General features: G+C 35.8%; 1 protein-coding gene and 1 pseudogene across 1 annotated transcript in view; both read right to left on the bottom strand.

Moving 5' to 3' along the window:
• The window catches only part of HDAC9 (histone deacetylase 9), a 927,480-nt gene that overhangs the window by 274,976 nt on the left and 630,622 nt on the right, over positions 1 to 21,882 (bottom strand). Inside the window, exons 14-15 of the mRNA XM_047849221.1 lie at positions 16,557 to 16,734; positions 2,255 to 2,388 (exon numbers count right to left, since the gene is read on the bottom strand). Of these exons, the coding sequence (XP_047705177.1) occupies positions 2,255 to 2,388; positions 16,557 to 16,734 (312 nt within the window). The remainder of the gene's footprint in view (positions 1 to 2,254; positions 2,389 to 16,556; positions 16,735 to 21,882) is intronic.
• LOC125160350 (26S proteasome regulatory subunit 4-like) lies at positions 7,607 to 9,117 on the bottom strand (annotated as a pseudogene).

Genomic DNA, 21,882 nt, shown 5'->3' with positions numbered 1-21,882 from the left:
AATAATACAGGACTAAAATAATGTGATGCATGAGGAGTTGAAAAAGAAGACTGATCAGAAAGGGGTAACAGATTTTTAAATGTTAAGACCAGGATGAGCCATTTTACATTCCACTTATTTCTGCACTTTGCTCCTTTCATAACCAGTGCTCTTTCAGGTAAAAAGATTTAAGGAATACCATCATCTAACAATGCATTTGAAGTCTCTGATCAGCCACTGCTAATGTGGCTGGGGTAACACTCCAGGATATAATAAGGACCTAAAAGTGAAAAAATGTAAACAGCAATGCCTCAGCTGGCAAAAGCACAGAAAAAAATGCCAAGGTGGAAAGCATCTATAGTAGATGCAACGGTGAAACAGAAACGTTCACGTGAATAAATGTCCATTAAGACCAGTTCACCACGGATTAGTCCCCTTGCTAGTTTACTTTATTTACTCCATATGGGACTGTGTCGACCACATAGTGGATTGGCCTCCACAGTGCATTATCAAAAACATAAAAACCTTAAAGACAACTCTATAATTTACCAAAAAGTATGAAATCCTTCTGCCATATAATATGGATTCTACTGGCAAGAGATGAATAACAGACTTTCACTCAAGGAAGTATCAGAGAAATAAATCTAGCTCAAATTCTTTCACGTTAAGGTTTTAGGTAAAGAGGATACATTTAATCAAAAGAATAACTTTAAATATGAAAAAAATTTGATAATTCTATTATAAACATATAATAAAACTTGTGAAAACTAAATGTGTACACAATACTTTGGTGTATTCATTCACAATCCCAATCTGCTGAATGACCCACAGACATTACCCATGTTTTGATGTAAAGAAAAAAACCTACAAGGTACATTATTCACCTTCAAAAGAGAAAAATCAATAAAGGAAATAATACATCCTCATAAATGAATGTACTGAATAAATGACTTTGTATTTTCAAAATCAGTTCTTTTCACTAGTTTGCAGAGAAGAAGGATCAGACTGATGTCATTCGGGCATCAAATATCAGCAAGTGCACATGACTCTAAGAAACATTCTGTCTGCTCTGGCATTTCCATCTCAACTGATATATTTTACAGGTTTACTTTAAAGTAAATTGGCTTTGAATAGAAATATTCTGAACCACATTTTGGGTTGCCAAAATTTAATTAACTTAAAAGTAGTTGCATAAGATTGCTTTTCTATTTTATCAAAGTAGAGTGAATTCGATGTAGTCTCAATATATCAGTTTCCTCATGATATACCTTTAGTCAAAATATTATCCATTTAATTTCTTCCCAAACTAGTGAGAATCACACTGGATTTCCTTCACTGATCTGCAAAGACTGACAACAAAACCAAAGAGCAACATGTTATATTGTCAGTCTATAATAACAAGGACTAGATTTGTCTTGTGAAATTCTATAGTTCTAGTCCCTAGAACATGTTTGAACATAATATAGACACAGGTAAAAAATACTTTTGATCAATAAATGTTAAAGTAATGTGAAAAAAACATTGGGGATATATATATTTTTAAATGTCTTAGACTCAAATATAGAATGTTACTGGGTCTTAGGCAACAATGGACAATGATAGCAACCAAATAAAACAGCATTGTGACAGATTTTGCAAATCTGAATACAGGAAATTTTTTGAATTGATACAATTTTTACTTGTGAAAGCCGAAAGAAACATATTTTTCTAAATGAAAAAGGGACTCGAGAATCTTCAGAAATGAGTCTAAAGAAATACCAGTAAAATAAAAGTACTCAAACCTTCACTATAAAAACGGAAGATTATCAGCCACTTCAATAAAAAGAAGTTACTTTTCTTGGTAAGAGGACAGTTCATCTTTAAATCTAGTCAATTCCAAAGGCAAATTTGGGATATATCTGAGTTCAAAGTACAGCTTATAATAATAAATAACAACTCTCAGCACTTAACAGATTGTGAAGAGTTTCCCAAAAATTTAACTGAATAAATGATACCTATCTGGAAACAAGAATGCTATCATGTGTCTCAAAACATGCTGCAATAATCGCACACATACATCATGCAACTGCTCAGTCCACAACATGGACTGAGTCCCCCCTAGGTGCCTAGTCCAGAATCAGGTCAAAAGTGCTATGCTACAAGTATCAATAATGGTTCATCGATCATGGTGTTTGTGCCCAAGTATTAACATTTTTCTACTACTACCCAAATGAATACTGCCCTTTTTACATGATTTATTTCAGTAAGTAAAAGAGTGTAGCAAATTCAGGATTACCTCACATTTATTTAGCAGTCCAGTTTCTTGCAGCCGTGACCAGATGCTCTGTATTCGTCCAGCGTGCTCAGGGTGGGTGGTGGAATTGCCACAAATGCACTGGTGTTTCAGCATCAGAGGGTCGTAGGCAATTCCTTCAGCACAAAGAAAACACAGCACAAGACTGAGTAATGATACAAGGTTATGATAAAATGTAATGATAATATGATTAAAAAAGGCATTCTTTTAAAAATAAATTTACAAATAGAGAAATAATATATATTTGAAAATTCTAGCACATAAGAGTCATTTAGTCTTGTTTATCTGGATGTAAATGCAAAAATAGGTCAACCCCTGGATTAATCAGTACTGAGCACACCCTAGCTTAGTAAATATATAAAGGGATGAAGATGGTAAAATTTTAAGAAACTTCAGATTTTTAAAAATACTGTAATTTTACCAGTATCTTCAATCACTATGAAGTAAATCACAATTCAGTAAAGATCTCTATGTTATCACTGAAGCCACAAAATGAGCTCTCTAAATCATGAATTAATTTCATGAGTAATTCTAGTTTCACTTTCTTTTTTTTTTCAATGCTTGTTTATTTATTTATTTTCAGAGAGAGAGAGAGATGGAGAGTGAGCAGGGGAGGGGCAAAAATAGAGGAGGAGAGAGAGTCCTAAGCAGGCTCCACAATGTCAGTGCAGAGCCCATGCAGGGCTTAAACTCATGAACTAGTATTAGATCATGGCCTGAGCTGAAACCAAGATTTGGATGCTTAACTGATGGACCCACCCAGGTGTGCCATCTAGCTTCACTTTAGATCAGGGTTACACTTTTGTAATAAATTAGAAAACTTTCCAACTGCTTGCCCATTCTGTTCAGCAATTCTTTCAAAGATGTACAGAAAGAGTTTATTCCTTGCTTACTGTGCTTTTCTCATAGTTTATGCCAATCTGTAAGCAATCTAATAATATTGTGGAACATCTGAAGTGTTTCTTTAAGAAAATGAAAAAGTAAAAAAAAGGAACTAAGTCGATTGCAATACCTTTAGTAGAGATTCCATAGATACGGAATATAATCTGCTTTTAAATTACCATGAGTTAACATATTTCATATTTTAGTTAGACTCTATGATGAGTTAACATAAAATGGATTTTATAAATACATAAAATAGGACTTTTTAAAGCAACAAAGTAGATGATAATTATAACTCTGGTTAATTTTGAAAAGATTTCTACCCTTAATCCAATTCCTTGGGGGGAAAACATGTTACTTACAAAACTGCCTGACATAAGAAATCATTTAACCGATCAAATATTCCAACAAATTACCATGGAAATACATTATCTGAGGACATGGAGTGAAGACAGAAGAAGACCAAAATTAAAAAGCAAAAATAAGCATCTATTCAAGAACAGATAAAGACCAGTAATTTGTATTGTAAAGTAAGTTTAATGGATTTTATTATTTTTTTAAAAATTTTGTTAATGTTTTATTTTTGAGAGAGAGCGAGAGCGCACGCGCACAAACAAGAGAGGGGTAGAAAGAGAGGGAGACACAGAATCCAAAGCAGACTCCAGGCTGTGAGCTGTCAGCACAGAGCCCAATGCTGGACTCAAACCCACAACTGCAAGATCATGATCTGAGCTAAAGTTGGACCCTTAATCACCTGAGCCACCCAGACGCCCCTCTCTGACTTACAACATTGTGTTAGAGGAATGCTACTCAAGAGACGAAAATATTTATCTCTGAGTGTACTAAAAATCATGCAGAATGACGACATAGGTATTTTCAAACCATGTGGTAAAAATTATGTCCGTGAAAAAATGTCATTTTGCTGGTCCAAACAATATCCAATCTTAACACTCAAGTGGCTTCAAAATCCATCCCTATGCCCCTGACTCACATTTTCATCATTAGTGCTGATCCCTCTTTAAAGGAGCATACTTTCACACTTGTCTATTCAATTGACCATCTAAAATCTCCATTTGGATGTCTCATAATTTTTATAAAGTGAGAATGTCTCAGATTTGAGTTCATGATCTTAAGTCACACAAAATGTCTCTCATTTCAGTAAGGGACATCATGACCCACCATTTCTCACTCTAGAAACCTTAGTATCCTGCAGAAACTCCCTCTCCGAAGAACCAACAAGTACTGTCATCCCTCCAAAATACAACTTGAATCACTAGATTCTTATCTCTAGCCAAAACCACACATAATCCAAGGTACTACATCTCTAAACTCCTCAAATAAAGCCTTTTCACTGGCTACCTGACTTTTACTCTATTCCATTTGACACACAACAGCTACTTTTGCCTAAATCCTTTGGTGACTTTACTGAGGAGATTAAAATTTCTCAAGGCTAAGTTTCTCCAACTTATACTTCACATACACCTCCTCTCTTGACCTCTGTTTCTTCCACGAGGGCCTACCTTCCATTCTTCAAAGCAATAAAAAATATACACGACTTAGGATCTTCATACCTGCTGTTCCATCTATGCCCCCAAATTCTTCCTTCTGGCTCCCCATAACCCATACCTCATTTGGCTAATTTCTATTCACCCTTCAGGGCTAAATGTTTTAATATCATCACGAACGGATGTTGTACTTTATAAAATGCTTTTAATCTACTGAAATGATCATATGGTTTGTATCATTTCACTTACGGATGTGATGTGTCACATTGATTGTTTTGAGAATATTGTTTTGAGACTCCCACCCTTGCATCCTGGGATTAAATCCCACTTGATCATAGTATATAATTTTTTAAATATATTGTTGAGTTCAGTTTGTAATACTTTGTTGAGGATTTTTGCTTCTATATTCATGAGAGATACTGGCCTTATATTTTTTTGTAGAGTCTTTGTCTGGTTTTGGTGTCAGGGAGATACTGGTTTCATAGAATGAATTTGGAAGTTTTCCTTTTTCTTCTATTTTTGTGGAATAGTTTGAGAAGAATAGGCATTGATTCTTCTTTCAACGTTTGGTAGAGTTTGCCTGTAAAGCAGTCTGGTGCTGAACTTTTGATTTGGAGAGAGTTTTTTGATTACTGATTCAATCTCCTTAGTGGTAAATGGTCTGTTCAAATTTTGTATTTCTTCCTGCTTCAGTTTTGGTAGGTTATATCTTTCTAGGAATTTATCCATTTGTTCTATGTTGTCTCATTTGTTGGCATATAGTTTTCCATCATATCTTGTATTGTTTGTATTTCTGTGGTGTTGGTTATTTCTTTTTCATTTGAGATTTTGTTTGAGGCCTCTCTCTCTCTCTCTCTCTCTCTCTCTGAGTCTGGTTAGAGGTTTGTCAATTTTGCTGATCTTTTCAAAGAACTGGCTCCTGGTTTCAGTGATAAGTTCTATTGTGTTTTTTAGTTTCTATCTCACTTATTTCTCCTCTGATCTTTTTTATTTCCTTCCCTCTACTGATTTGGGGTTTTGTTTGTTGTTCTTTTTCTAGCTCTTGTAGGTGTAATGTTAGGTAATTTATTTGAAACTTTTCTTGCTTCAAAGTAAAACTGTATTACTATAAACTTCTCTCTTAAAACTGCTTTTGCTGCATGCCAAAGGTTTTGCAATGTTGTGTTTTCATTTTCAATTGTTTCCATGTAATTTTTGATGTTTTCTTTGATTTCTTGGTTCACCCATTCATTGTTTAGTAGCATGTTATTTAACCTCTATATATTTGTGGTCTTTTCAGATTTCTTCTCATGGTTGATTTCTAATTTCATAGCATTGTGATCAGAAAAGATACATGGTATGACTTTGATCTTTTTGAATCTGTTGAGGTTTCTTTTGTGGCCTAATATGTGATCTACTCTGGAGAATGCTCCATGTGCACTCAAAAAGAATGTGGATTCTGCTGTTTTAGGTTGAATTGTTCTGAATATGTCTATAGAATCCATCGGGTCCAGTGTGTCATTCAAATCCACTCTTTCCTTGTTGATTTTCTGTTTGGATGATCTGTCCATTAATGTGAGTGGGGTGTTAAAGTTCCCTAATATTATTGCATTACTATGGATTATTTTCTCTATGTTTGTTATTAACTGTTTTATGTATTTGGGTGCTCTCATGTTGGGTGCATACATATTTACAATTGTTACATCCTCTTGCTGGATGTTTAATACATTTTCAACTACAGTTTCATACTACATAAAAGACATGTTAATGGCAAGAGACACAAAAATTACAGCATCTCTCTCATTTTGAAAACATATTTTTCAAGACTAGAGATTCTAATCATTAAGTTGTTTAATTTTTTTCACTATTTCATCTCAACGTATCTAACTTTAGCTCCACGTAGTGTTCCTCTTTTAACATTTTCTCCATAAACTGCTGCAAAAAAATATTGTAAAACAGGCTATAGTAGCTGGAAGTTATTGCCAAGTACCTGGAGATTATAATAAAAGTCCAGGAGCTCTTGGAAAGACATTTAAATTTAAGGGGAGATAAATAAAAATTTGGAACTCTAAACCTCCACTTACTCATCTTAATGATGTAGCAATGAGGTGCTAACAGGTAGAGTGGAAGGTGAGACTTTAGCCTCATCCTTCCTCTCCATTCCTTTCCTCTTTTTTTTTTTCCCCAGAAACAAAAACTTATAGGGTGAGAAATAAGCCTGTCCCTCTCTTTGGAATTCATATGGAATTCTACTTTTCTTTGACCCTTTCTTCCCTACTGGTTACAATTTGTAACATAAGCCAATGGATCAATCTCTCTCTTGATCAATGGGACAAGAATTAAAATTAGGATTTGGGAAAATAAACAAAGGAGTCTTAACATAAAGTCTTTACCTGTATTTTAAACCCTAGGTGTTTATTTTCCATCCAAAAAGTTTCTGATACATTTCTAGATATGCTTGGACCCTGTACTTCCTCTGACTTTCAGCTTTGTTAAATGAGGTAAGTATTTGAACCACCTACTGTGTATCTTTCCTTTTTCTTAATCTTTACATGTAGTTAAGTCATCAGCTAGCTATAGACTCCATTCTGGTCTTTAGGTTTATACCTAGTTTCATATGACACTGTTAGGCTGAGTCTTCTTTGCTCTATCAAGAAAGTTGAGTCTAGAATATTTAGACCTAAAACTCTTGATCCTGATTCCGAGTTCTTAACTTTCAACTTTATATCGCTTTTCTGGCAACTGCCTGAGGTTTTATACCTTCTCAGGGTATCTGCTCAATGACATTTATTGCAGGGCCAAAGGACTGAAATTTAACATGATACAAAAATAAATAGCATGATAGCTTTCTGAAAGATGTAAAGGAAATAAACAGTCATTGAATGTTTATTATGATCCAGGTGCCACCAATTTCTTTCCTTCTCTCTCTCTCTCTCTCTCTCTCTCTCTCTGTCTCTCTCAGTGGAATCATGCTTTATTGGGGAGAGAGCACTTTATGCGACCAACAGATGAAAGCAGCCCAGAAGGCATCCTACACATCACACTGAAAAAGATACACAAGAGGAGGTTCTGCTAAGAAACATCAACTGGAACATGGATTCCTCTGGGCAACTTCCCCAACCTCATCCCTCTGAGGTGTTGGGACAACTCCCAACCATTTCCTTGAAGGCAAATGCAGTCTGCTAGAGATACAGCCCCTCAAGGATGCCTTCTTAATTTTTGTAAGGAACAATTTCTTTAGATGTTTTGAAGTCTTTGTTACTTTCCTTCCACATTTTCTCAAGTCCATCAGACCATATTCTGTATAGATTGTGTTGATGTCAGCACGAGGGACATCATCTTTAGCCATAATCAAGTCTTCCAGGGTTACATCATCAGCCAGTGTCATCCTACTTGTATGGATCCTGAAGATGTGCATCTTAGTCTTTTCCTGGGGCAGGAGGAATTCAATCTTCCTGTCAATGAGGACTGGTCTGGTAAGTGCTGGATCCAAAGTTTCTATTCAGTGTGTGGCCATGATAACTTTCACGTCATCCCCTGAATCAAATCCATCATCTTGTTCAACAGTTCCAATGCTGTTTGTTGAATTTCCCTCTCACCACTGCAAATTGAATATTTTTTTTGTTCCAGTGGCATCAATTTCATCAATAAACACAATAGAGGGTGCAGGTTCTTCAGCTACTTGAAATAATTCCCTAATGAGTTTGGGCTCATCAGCTAGGTACTTCTGAATAAGTTCAGAGCCAACCACTCTCAAGGAAGTAGCTGAGGTTTGGTTTGCTTTGGCTAATAAGGTTTTACCTGTAACAGGTGGACCATAGAGAATGACCCACTGTGGGGGCTTTATACCCATTTCTTCATAATATTCAAGAGAGGAAACTCCACAGATTCTTTAATTTCCTGGACTTGTTTGTCCAACCCCCCAATATCATCGCAGGTTTCCTGAGGGGCCTTTTCTACCTTCATCACTGTGACCAAGGGATCCAGGTCATCCATGAGCACCCCTATGAAAGCATGTGCCTTATGGCCAAGTAGGACCAAGGAGCCTAGTTCCAGCAGATCCTTGTCTACAAAGGAAAGAATGCTGATGTAGTGTTCTGATACCACAGATGCAGACATGATGGAATAATTGTCATCAATGATCTCTTCCAAGGTTCCTACTGACATTGGGGCCTCCCTCAGATCATCCACTTTTGATCTTTCCCCTCTTTATTTTCATTTATTCATTTTAATCCATTTTTTCCTTATTTCTAGTGAATTCTTCCCCCATGAGAAGACAGTCTTCAATTCTAACTTCAATAATTTTAACTGGCACTGAATGTGAAGTGTCCCAAGTGGCAGCTTGCTGGCAGCATCTGGTCCCTTTGTTTTCTTTTTCCCCACTCGAGTTGGTATCTAGTTGGTTCATATCTCTTTCTTGTCCTTGTCATCCTTCTTGCCACCTCCAGGGCCATGACTACCATTCTGACTTTGACCCATCTTGCTTTAGTCATTTGAATCTCAGGTGCCAACAATTTCATTTTATTACATTTAATTTATTATCTAGTAGTTAAGATGAGGCATGTATAAATATAGTTGTATGAAATGTTTTTTAAAAACTCTGTATGGTAAGGAAGGAAAAAAATATATAGGGCTAGAAAAAAGACCTGAAATTGGTAGAATCACTAAAATGGATAAAAAGGGTTATCTCGAAGCAAGAGCCATTTCTAATTTTTTCCACTTCATACCTACAACAGCTATTATACTTTTTATTGATAATTCTAGTCTATCCATAAGGTTTATCATGCTTTTTATTTCTAGATCTACTGTACTCTTTATATGCTAACACCTACAATATTTGTTATAATATCTTTTAACAGATACACTTAAAGTATTAGCACAATTTTCAATTAAGTATGAAATGTGATTTGTCCAGCAAACAAATTAAATATCTAAAAATAAATGTTTAAAATGTGTTAAATTGTGCCTCTGAGTAGATAAAAGAATTTTTAAGACTTATAAATGTAAATCATCTTACCAGAATATCAGGCAGTTAAAAAGGAAATAGAAGAATTCCCACTTTAGGCCTTCTAACTAACACTGTCTGATAGTCTGTTGAAACCTAGAAATTGGACTGGTATTGCCATTCAATTGCATAGCCCAAGAGCATATTCAACCAGCATGTAATTTGGCAAAAAGTCAAAAAGAATTCACTACACTTGTTGGCAAATAGCTAGAAAGACTTCTCTATACTCAAGAATTAGTGAGCAGGGGCACCTAGGTGGCTCAAGTTGGTTAAGCATCGGACTTCAACTTAGTTCACAATCTCAAGGTCGGTGGATTCATTTGATGGGTTTGAGCCCCATGCGGGCTCCATGCTGACAGCTCGAAGCCTGGAGCCTGCTTTGGATTCTGTGTCTCCCTCTCTCTTTGTCTCCCCCACCCCCCCATTATTCTCCCTCTCCCTTTCCATCTCTCTCTTCCTCTCTCTCTCTCCCTCCCTTTATCTCTCTCTCAAAAATAAACATTAAAAAAAGAATGAGTGAGCAAAAACAAACAAAACAGATGAACAAAACCCAGAGCCTGTGAGAATATGCTACAAAAACTGTAAAGGAAACACCATTCCTACTAGTTAGGTCAGTGAAGATGATTTACTATAGGAACCAAAATAAAAACTTAGAAAACTTTTTGGCATCCCCAAATGTTAAAAGAAGCCAAAATAGAAGCCAAAAGCGAAATGGAAAATTATTATAAAATAAAAGACAATAAAATAGAAGCCAAAAGCTAAATGGAAATTTCAAGCTAAATTAATGAATAAAAAGAAAGATGGATAAATACTGCAAAGAAACAATAAATAGTAGCAAAATTAAAATCTAAACTGGAGGTAACAAAAGAGGAATTTACATTTCAGGAAACTGAATCGGTGCTACTGAATATAAACTTAGAGATGTACACAATGAGCAGAAAATATGAAAGTCAGAGAAGAGGAATCTCAACAAAAAGTTGTAATTTCCCTCAAGGAAGAATTCAGAGTAATAGAATAATATAAAGAATTAAAGAATTTTTTCCTAACTAGAAAGAGACATGTACATGAACATGTATCTGCAAATGCTCATCTTAAAGATGATTTGGGTTTTTTTAATTAACAAAATAAAGAAAACATACTATAAGGCTACAGGAAAGAATAAACAGGCTGCCCACAAAAGAACATATACTAGTATGAATTCAGACTTCTAATCAATGCTAAACAGAAACTGTCCAAATGCTTGAGCATTTGGCTCTATTTCCAGACTTTTCAGACAGAAAACATGTGCTCCAATAAGTCTATGTCCAACTATGCATGCATGAAGGTAATAGGATGATAATATTGTCAGGCACAAAAAGCCCCAAAAATTAAAAATTAAAAAAACATAAATATACGTAAGTATGTATATATGTTATATATATACTTATAAATATGTATGCTATGATATATATTATGATATATATGTGATCAAGTTTAGTTAATCTCCTAAATAAACAAAATAGCTATTTTTATCATCTTCAGTAAGATTCAGATGAGCAAATTTTTGAAGATTTTTCAGGAGAAATTCCAAGTGCATATGTTTGAAGATGGTAATCTCAAAACTGATTCTTTTCCCAAAGGAAATTAATCTCTCCATTCTGATACAGGTAGTAACAGAAGTTGCTCTAGAGGTTTTAAAACACACACAAACATACACACACAATTACACACATACACATATACTTACCAATACACACATGTACATGAAAAGAACACAAACATACGTATACATTTTCTTTATTCTGTTAAAGAGAGCCACATAGGAAGATGAAAATACACTGAAAACAAATCCATATTTTACTTATGGTTACCTCTGAATGATGGAATAATGGGTGATTCTTCTTTATAGTTTTCTAGGTTTACCAAATTGCCTTCAATGAACATGTATCCTTTTTCTCTAATTAATAAGAATATAAATATCACCCTAAAATTTGATGTAACATACCAATGATAGTTTTTTGTATAATTTTCAGTATTTTGCATCTATTTACTCTCATTTCACTCAGTTGTTCATTTGTTTGTTGATTTACTTGTTTATTAGACAGTAAATATATATAATAAGCACCTTCCTTATACTAGCCATGTATCTAAGAAATGGGGTTAGAGAAAACAGAAAAACAGTCTCTTTCCTCATGGAGAGCCCAGTGGAACACAACGCCTGAAATAAATAATTAAATACAATATTTGGGGAAAAATCCAGTTTGTTATGAGGGATCATAAAGAATTCGGATTTAGCTGATCAAGCAAGGCTTCTTGAAGGAAACAACATATAAACTAAAACTTGAAGAATTAACCAGAGTTAGCCTGACTTGGGAAAGTATCTTTCCTTGAAAGGAAGGAAGGAAGAGAAGGAGGGAAAGAGAGAGGGAGGGAGGGAAAGAGGGAGATGGAGAGGGAAAGAGAGAAGGAGGAAGGGAGGAAGGGAGGGAGAGTGGAAGGGAGGGAGGGAGGAAGGAAGGAAAGAAGGCAAGCCAGTGTTGCTATTCTCACACTAAAATATTCAAATGTATTTCACTTTCCATCATGCTGTTTCACCCACTAAACGCCAATTGAAAAATTCTTTCAACTCAATTATTTTTAATGGCTTTCACAATGTTGGTTTGGTTTGAGTACTATGATTCTATTCACACTACACACTGACTAGAAAGATAATATCACAAAAAAAGAACTTCCTCACAAATTATGTAAAGCAGCCTAGCACTGGGAGAAAGACCTTAAATTGTACTGATAGGGAGGATAAAGCCAATCAAATTCATTTGCCATTAAATCTTTGTTTCAGGGAATCTCATTTGGTACAATAATACCTTATACTCTCCAAGTCCTGTTGTGAGCCATGGCCAAGCCTCATCTCTATTAGAAAGACCTGAGCAGAAAAGATGACTATGGTAAAGAAAATAAAATACACTGCCCTTTCCTTAATTATCAGAAGTTATAGGGGCGCCTGGGTGGCGCAGTCGGTTAAGCGTCCGACTTCAGCCAGGTCACGATCTCGCGGTCCCGGAGTTCGAGCCCCGCGTCAGGCTCTGGGCTGATGGCTCAGAGCCTGGAGCCTGTTTCCGATTCTGTGTCTCCCTCTCTCTCTGCCCCTCCCCCATTCATGCTCTGTCTCTCTCTGTCCCAAAAATAAATAAACGTTGAAAAAAAAAATTTAAAAAAAAAAAAAAAAAAAAAAGAAGTTATATAAACAATATGTCTTGGCTTTACATAGAAAAAAACCTCTACCTTTTAAATTGAATATTACAAAAAATGAGTATTAATACTCAGATTCCAATCATAAAATCCCTTTCAAGGAGTATGTGGCAACCTGGCTTTACAACACATATTCTTCATTATCATTAGAAGCATCATAATCTTATACTCTTCTTGCCCATCCTAGAAATAACTGTACTCAGGCATTGTGTAGGACCACCATGTAATGGCCACATATTAATCCATTTCTTGGTCCATTCAAGTCTTCACAGGAAATAGTCCAAAGACTTCATCCTACAACAACGGACTGAAATCACACTCATACAACATTTTCCACTTGAAATACTAATTTGTTCTTTTCAAAAAGCGGGTGGTGTGGCTGCTCTATCTCGTTGCTGAGAATCCACATGGAAGGTGAAAGTTTGAAAGGTGTGCCTTGAAAATTATGTGAGTTAAGTATTAGATAACTTTTTAGTCACCACTCTTACAGAATGGATTTAAGTAAATCACCTACCTTTGTAACGTACTTTTTTCTCCTCCTTCCTTTTTAGTGGAACAACTACTGAGCATGTGAGATTGTATACCATTCTTTTGAAAAAACCTAAATATTACCAAGGAATATACTTGAATGTCACTTTTGATTTTTTTAACTGTATCTATAGCAGATATTTAAAAGTCAAAAGAAAAGAATTTAGTGCTTAAACATACTTTTAAAACATACTAAAAATCAAAATCTTAATAGTTCATCTCTGAAATCAGATCATTAGAAATACTAAAATGAGGGATCCCTGGGTGGCTCAGTCGGTTAAGCTTCCGACTTCAGCTCAGATCATGATCTCCTGGTTCATGAGGTTAAGCCCCGTGTCAGGCTCTGTGCTGACCATTCAGAGCCTGGAGCCTGTTCAGATTCTGTGTCTCCCCCTCTCTTTCTGCCCCTCCCCCCACTTGAGCTCTGTCTCTCTCTCAAAAATAAATAAATATAAAACAAAATTAAAAAAAATACTACAATGAATTTTGAGATCATGTGGATCTCAAAGATTCTCAGAGAGAATGGAGGCTACAGGAGAAATTTGGATTAAACACTTTGTGGAACAAGCAGAGTAATGATGGTATGTTTTGTTTCCTTTGGATTTGGAAAAGCACTAAATGAGAGTTAGCAACCAAATATGTATTTTTAATCAGAATGGCAATGGAGGAGCTATTAGCATATATGTAAATAACACACTTTGTATACTTTTTTTAAAAAATTGAGCCATTTTAAGAATTTAAATGTTAGGATGCAATTTTTAAGACCAAGTGAGAGAATAAAGTTTTTCTCTACCAAAGTATATAATGTTAAAATCACTTAGTCATTCTTTTTTTTTTAATGTTTTTATTTTTGAGAGAGACAGAGAGTGAGTACTAGTGGGGGTGGGACAAAGAGAGAGGGAGTCACAGAATCTGAAGTAGGCTCCAGGCTCTGAGCTGTCAGCACAGAGCCCCACATGGGGCTCAAACTCACGAACTGCGAGATCATGACCTGCGCCAAATTTGGATGCTCAACCGACTGAGCCACCCAGGAAGCTCCACTTAGTCATTCTTTAACTGGAACAATAATTACAAAGCAACTTTCAGTATTTTCAAATTTGAACTATCAATCCTAAGTGTTTATGAGTGTATGTACATATATACATTCTATGCAAACTAATGTTTGTTGATTCAATTAAAATTGACTGTCTATTAAATATAAAATACTGTTTTTAAAAAATATGTGTATATAATCATTTAGACAAGAAGTGTGCTTAAGTCCATTAAATATGAAAACAGTCTCAAGCTCACTTCCCTATTTGTGTTGCTGACATTATGAGAAAGAAACTAACCATCTGAAATGATCCAGTCTTTGGTTTGAATGATTAGGTTGTTTGTCATGCTTCTATTAGCAGTTATAGTCTACTTTTCACCTGGATTCTTCTAAGGCCTCCAACCCTGTCCACCTGGCAACACTGCTTTCTCAAGCTTGTAGTATTATTCTAATATTCAGAAATCTTACTTTATTCATATTTAAGGAACATATAAAAGCAGAGGAAACCAAAGCCTATCAGGAAAGGGTCACCCCTCTTAACCAAGATAAGAAAATAAATCAATAGGATTTCAGTAGTAGACAGCAACATACTGTAGGAACAGCACCACAAAACTTTATGATGAAGTTCACTTTTAAACTAAGGAAATAATTTTGAGTGAATGGAATTACCACCATGATAGGATGATCACTGATTGCTCTGTGTTCTCTGAAAACTTGTGGCCAAAATAAAAAATATTTTCTAGAGAAAGAATTTAGAAGAATGTAATTCTTGAAGGCTACCGATCTGAATAGCTACAAATAGTACTCCTCTGCATCACATATCTGGTTTTGAGCAAAAACTCTCTAAAGACCAAGGATAGAACCAGGCACAACTTATCCCATCAGATTGTGCTGACACTGGGCTACAGTCCTGGCTTATCTGGGATACCAGGGCAGGTCTGCTATGCTCTAATACAGGGATCTGAGGCAGTGGTTAATATGGTACAAGAAATACTTGCAAATATACCTAGCCTGTAACTCCTAGTATGGAATGTTGGCCTGTGCAATAACACCTTGCAAAAAGTAGTTCCTCTGCATACTTATTAAAGATGTCCGTCAAAGTTAAATAACTTGGCCATTCCATTCATTGATTTTTAAATAAAGATGATATCAAAGCTTGGGAATGTGATTTTAGAAAAAGCATTTTAACTTTTCCCAGCACAAAGGGTTGTATGAGGTCACTGAAGCCACAAAAACAAACTCGAATCCTGAAAATTGATTCAAAAATAAATCAGATAACCTGTAAGAGTCTTTGAGAGAAGGTGCACATGAATTCTCCCATGCTGCATCCAAGTTATGAGTTCCTTAGGGCTATTTTATCTTTCATTTGATCAGCCACAAGTTTGAGAACATGGATATCTTATGGATCCTATTCTTGTGAAGACAGAAAGGAGTATTTATCCACATGGATATTTACAGAATAGTTCCTTTGGAGAGGGAAGGGCACCCCTTTTTTGTGTGTATGTTCCAGCCTTGACCTTCCTCTGGCCTTTGTTTTCCTCTGTAGCCAGGTTCTAAAATAACACAGCTGTAGGCAAAGGAAGAGATTGGTCAAATAGCCCACCCAGAGGTGCCATAATAAATGGAAATGAAACTAACGTACGTAGCATTAAGCAAGGTTTGCCCTGGCCAACTGCCTCCCAGGAGTCATCTAAATGGCAAGTCAGAAGAAAACAATGAAACAAACAAAATGTGAAAAACAAACGTGGGGAGAGGCACTCTTCAGAGTCAAATAAAGCTGAGCAACATAAATTTCCTAGTGGCCAGGACTACTAGGAGGAAGAGACTGAGGAATAGTGCTAAAGAATGTTGTAGGGATTTTGTTTCCAAAAGGGATCTATGCACCTGTTGATATGTTTTCCAGGCCCTTGAATGATAACAATTTATGAGGCTATTAATACTAAGCCCAAGATTTATCAGATGTGCTGTTTGTCTTGTGGCCAATATAACCTCATAAAATTTGGGTTGCATTGGGTTAAAATGAGCGTTCTGCTATTGGAGTTATTCAAAGCATTTAAATTGCTTAATCCCACAAGAACGGTGTATGTAGCCTGCCTATTAGGGAAAGTCTTTAGGGATTCCTACCAGTTGCAGAGCCAGGCTGGAGGGGGCAGTCCATTTCTGGATGAGGTAAAATGGAGGCAGCAGGGGAGGAATGAGTCCTGGAGACAAGACGATGTTTCTCTAATCCATCCATGCCAACCACAGCCAGCTGAGCTTGGCGCACTGAGCGCGCACGTGTGTGCTGGGGCTCCAGGAAGGGCTGTTGCCAAGAAAAGAGCACAGTAGAAAGAAACATGAGACAAGCATTGAGGGAGACACTGAGAATGACGTGTAAACAAATTAAGTTCATCAGGTCAGAGACATAATAAACGGTGTGAAGGAAAAAGAAAAAAAAATAGAGAAAGGGAGAGAAAAAACAAGATCTAGTCAATAAATCCATTCAACAGATGTTTTCACACTGACTTCCAGGGCCTGTCTGCCTGGCTAAGGAGGAGGTGATGGCAGGAGACCTGTCAATTTGAACTGATTGAAAGAAACAGACCTTTAACCTCAAAAGGAACATCAACTTAGACTCGTTTCCTATCTTGATAACAACATTTGAATATAGCTCCAGAATTGTTGCAACACAAAGTGGGAAAACAATTCAACTGCTTTCAAACTGCCAATAAGGCTGAATTCTGAAAATTCTATCTTGAATTTATTCAGTAATATTGGCAATAAAATTTATGGGAGCCTAAAATTACCAATTATATGGCTATATTTTAATACATTTCAGCCTTCATATTATGGTATAGAACAATGAATTTTTCATAGGTTGAATGGTATAATCTCAATAAAATAAAAATTTTGTTTCTTTAAAGAGTATTAAATATAATCTCAGCGATTTAACAATGTTAACATGTTTCATACTGTAGTTATCAAATCAAAAGCCTGAGTTTGGAATTCCTCGAAGATTCACTTAGTCCATACTTCTGTCTCCAAAAAAGACTATCTCTAAAACACAGACAAGCAGCTAATTTAACTATCAATATTACATACTGAATATACTTCCTCTTCTTCAAAATCAGGGAATTCCTAACTCTTGCACTGCTTTTTATGATTCTTTCCTTTTCCATATGCTTAACAAATGTGGAAAATGGCTGAACAGTGATATAAAAGATGATTTGATTATTACATGCCATAGAAATTGATATGCCAAAAAGTTAAGAAAGTCTTTTAAGTATAAGACTAATTCCTGTAATTTTAAATTTTTACATGCCTTTCTGTTTTGATCTACCTGGCTAGCATTTACTCTTTCAAGACTGGATGCAAACATTACCTCTCATTAGTGAGGATTTGCCTTACACTTCCTATTAGGTTAGGTGCTAGCACCCATTATTTGCGATGCTTGTATTTCTAGCACAAGGCTTGTTATATCCTAAGTGTACAAATTACCCACTTAGAATGCTAACAAATCTACATACAACACAACTGTACTCAATGCATATTGCATGGTTTTATGTCATTATTACTTCCCCTGTATATGAGTTAATGGCGCATATTATGATTATGATTATGAATATTTCATTACAGACAACAGGCAAAGACTGCCCAATTTTTTAAAAAATAATCTTTTAAAATTAACTTTAAAATAAGTTGTAATTAGTGTATATGCACATATTGTTACTGCTGTATACAATACAGCAGAATAACTGTACCATCAATCAGTCAGTTGGAAGTCATCTGTCACATACTCAGGCTTTGGGCATTGACTGTGATGATAAGGATGGCTTGGTCAGGACCTAGTTCTAGTTATAATAGTTTTAACACTTTGACAGGAGTTTAACTCTCTTGTTTTCTTGAGTGCTTCCATCTATAATGCCCTGAGGATACAACAGTAAGTATGACACAGTCCCTCCTCTGATGGAATTTATAATCAGAGGGAATGCAAATGCATAATCATGACTTGGGGAATTTTCTACGGGGAAAAGGGGTTTTTCTGCATTTAATCTAAAATGCATGAGTAAACATCTACCTGAATGTCTGTAATCTCCATTTCTCTGTCTCTTCCTACTGTAATTTCTTTAACCCTCATCTAACCTGATGCATAAGGCCTTTGATCACCCTATTCCTAAGACAACCCATCTTACTTCTTTCTGCAAGAATTATCTTCCTAAGGTCCTCCTGTAAGCAAGAAGTTGACACAAAAGTCTCTGAAGGAAACTGAAGTCAGAACTTCCCTATAATGTGCAAATAGTGGCATTTGGGCATTTGGGACTCTATGACCTTAGGCCAACCTGCATTCTCAACATTAGGTCTTCTATTCCTCTTCCAAGTTCTAGCCCAAATCCTATCTACTGTACAACAAATATCATTCCCAGGGCTGCATTCTCATTGTCATGAGCCCTGGGCACTATTAACTTTTTTGGGTTCCTTCCTCCATAAGTAATTATTAGAAAATTACATTCTATGCTTATATTGCCATACAATGGATTTTATATATATTATATTTTCTCTTTTGATTAAAACATTAAAATTTAACATTCTGGGAGCACCTTCAAGTATCATGGGCTCTGGGCATAGTGTCTACTGTGTCTATGGAGACAGTGGCCTTAGTCCTTTGTGTTCCACCAATCTTTTGTGCATCATCCCTCTAGGTGTATCTATGAAGCTGCACATTCAGCAATCATGAACATCCTCTAAGAAAAACCTGTAATTTTCCAAAGAACCTTTTTAAGCTACCACATTAAATGTACTTTCACTTTCCATTACATTCCCAATACACTTTTTCTCTCTCCTTCTCCTTGCTGTCATCTTTTCTCTATTCGACTTACTGCATGCCATAACCACTTCCTGAGCTCATACTGTGTGGCAGATACTTTGCTGGTGTGTGGAGCCATTTTTATGTTCATTGTCTAGTCAGAATACAGATACTAAATATTTCTAAGTATAATGTAATCATAAATGCAATGAGTGCTGTATAGAATAAATGCAAAGTGCCATAAAAATGTAAAGAAAAATCTGATATAGAGGTTGAGGGAACTTGCATCTAAGAATGTGATGTTTAAGATGTGAAGGATAAGTTGAATTAGGTAAAGAGTGGGGACAAGCTCTAGACACACTGTGTGTGTGAGACAAATTATCTTTGCATGTATAATACGCAAAGTTTTTTGAACCATGGACTGGATGTAACTCATTTCTGAGTTACATTTTTTGAGTTTATTTTCTGCTGCATTGTATATCTTGTTCTTATGCTTTCTTGAACCTAAATAACTATTTGCACATTGAAAATATGTAACATATTTGGAAGTTAAAGGCCAATAATATAACCATGTTTTAGATGACTGGGGTTACTGAATGGTTTTCTCTCTTAACTAAAGAATCAATACTGTAAGAGCTCCATGTAAATAATATCACTGACTTCTTTTTAAATAAAAGGGGTGCCTGAGTGGCTCAGTCAATTAAACGTCCGTTGTCGGCTCAGGTCATGATCTCACGGTTCATGGGTTCAAGTCCCACATCAGGGTATGTGCTGACAGCTGAAAGCCTAGAGCCTGCTTCATATTCTGTGTGTCTCTCTCTTCCCCTCACGTTATGTCTCTCTCTCAAAAATTAAATAAATGTTAAAAATTTTTAAATAAAATATATTTATTGCTTACTTGAGCTTCACAGGAACCTTTTGAGATAATGGAATAATACTTTGCTAAGCCATAAGCATGAAACAAATGTTACATCTTAATACAGAACTTCATAATCAGGTAGGCAAAATCCTACTTATCCAATCTCTACTATTAGGAATATGGCAACACAGATAAGAGACAAATAACTACTTGTTCAGTAGTAGTTATTTATTTATCACATATAAGTGTTCATCCAATATCTATTGTACATGCAGAAGAAAAGAAATCCCATGTTGGGTTGTATAGACAAGAGAGTGAATTAACCACGGCTCCTGATCTTGTGGGTTAACATTCTATATTCAAGCACTTTATCCCTAGTTGGTAAGTTCCATAAGGATAAAAGCTTTGCCTATTGATTCAGATATTCCAATGTAGTGTTTCAGATGTAGCCAGTGTTAATAAATACACGATAAGTGGGCGCCTAGGTGGCTCAGTCGGTTAAGCGGCCGACTTCGGCTCAGGTCATGATCTCGCGGTCCGTGAGTTCGAGCCCCGCGTCGGGCTCTGTGCTGACAGCTCAGAGCCTGGAGCCTGTTTCGGATTCTGTGTCTCCCTCTCTCTGACCCTCCCCTGTTCATGCTCTGTCTCTCACTGTCTCAAAAATAAATAAAATGTTAAAAAAATTTAAAAAAAATAAAATAAATACACGATGAGTAAATAAATACTCAGGAGATAAATAGCCATCCTTAAGATTGCTCTACAGGGATAAAACAAGAGAGCCTATTATAAGCAATCATAACATAGTCAACCAAAGAATGGCTAGGTAAAAATATAAGAAAATAGACACTAAACAATTATCAAAAGATGATACTCTGAAATCATTTAGGGTTAGAGCCAAGAGATAATGAAAGAAATGAGTGATTTGAAAATTATTTTTCCTTTGTAATTTTATGAAGTTTCCAAACCTTCTATGTACCATGCATATTAAAACTTTAAGAAAAATGGTAAATGGTTTTAAAAATACACAGTCAAAACTTAGACATAAGAGCAGACATAGGTCAAATATTTTTGAACCTTCTACCAAAAAAAGGACTAAAGAAGTGAGAAAAGATTATTCACTTTCAAGAGTTGACCACAATTATATACCCTTTTACAAATGAAGTATGGCTTTTAATATATAGGGGGAATCTTGATAATCCAGTAAGGCACACGTTACCATGCTCATATTTGACAACAAAGTATCACAAAATGGTAAGCCACTTTTATTTCTGATGGATATTACTCCAAAGCAATAAAATGCTTTCTGCTTGAGGCTGAAAAATGAGACAATTTTTTTTTAATTTATTCTAAGAGAAAGAACAAACAGGGGAGGGGCAGAGAGAGAGGGAGAGAGAGAATCCCAAGTAGGCTCCACACTGTCAGAGCAGAACCCAAAGAAGGGCTCAAACTCAAAAACTGTGAGATCATGACCTGAGCCAAAGTCAGATGCTTAACTGACTGAGCCACCCAGGTGCATCTAGTTAGTATTTTTGTGTTGTAGCTGGAATTTACTGATGTGTTTCACTACACCTTTTTTTTCCTATTAGCAATTTTAATGAGAGATAATTTTGTCCGTATTTTCCATAATTTTAAGTACAAAAGAGAATGTTTCTGTCACGTTTTCAGAAAAATAAAATGCTTAAGAGCACAAAACCTATTGTTACAAAAATTAGATGGATACTCAAACTAAACTTTCATCTACTGAGCCTCACTGAAAAATGTGTCATGCCCACATGAATAATAAATACAACGTCCCCTCAAAAAAAGCC

Source organism: Prionailurus viverrinus, chromosome A2 (genome assembly GCF_022837055.1).
Source record: "Prionailurus viverrinus isolate Anna chromosome A2, UM_Priviv_1.0, whole genome shotgun sequence".
Taxonomy (NCBI): domain Eukaryota; kingdom Metazoa; phylum Chordata; class Mammalia; order Carnivora; family Felidae; genus Prionailurus; species Prionailurus viverrinus.
Note: the sequence above shows the minus strand (reverse complement) of the source record. Positions and strands in the feature narration are given on the sequence as shown.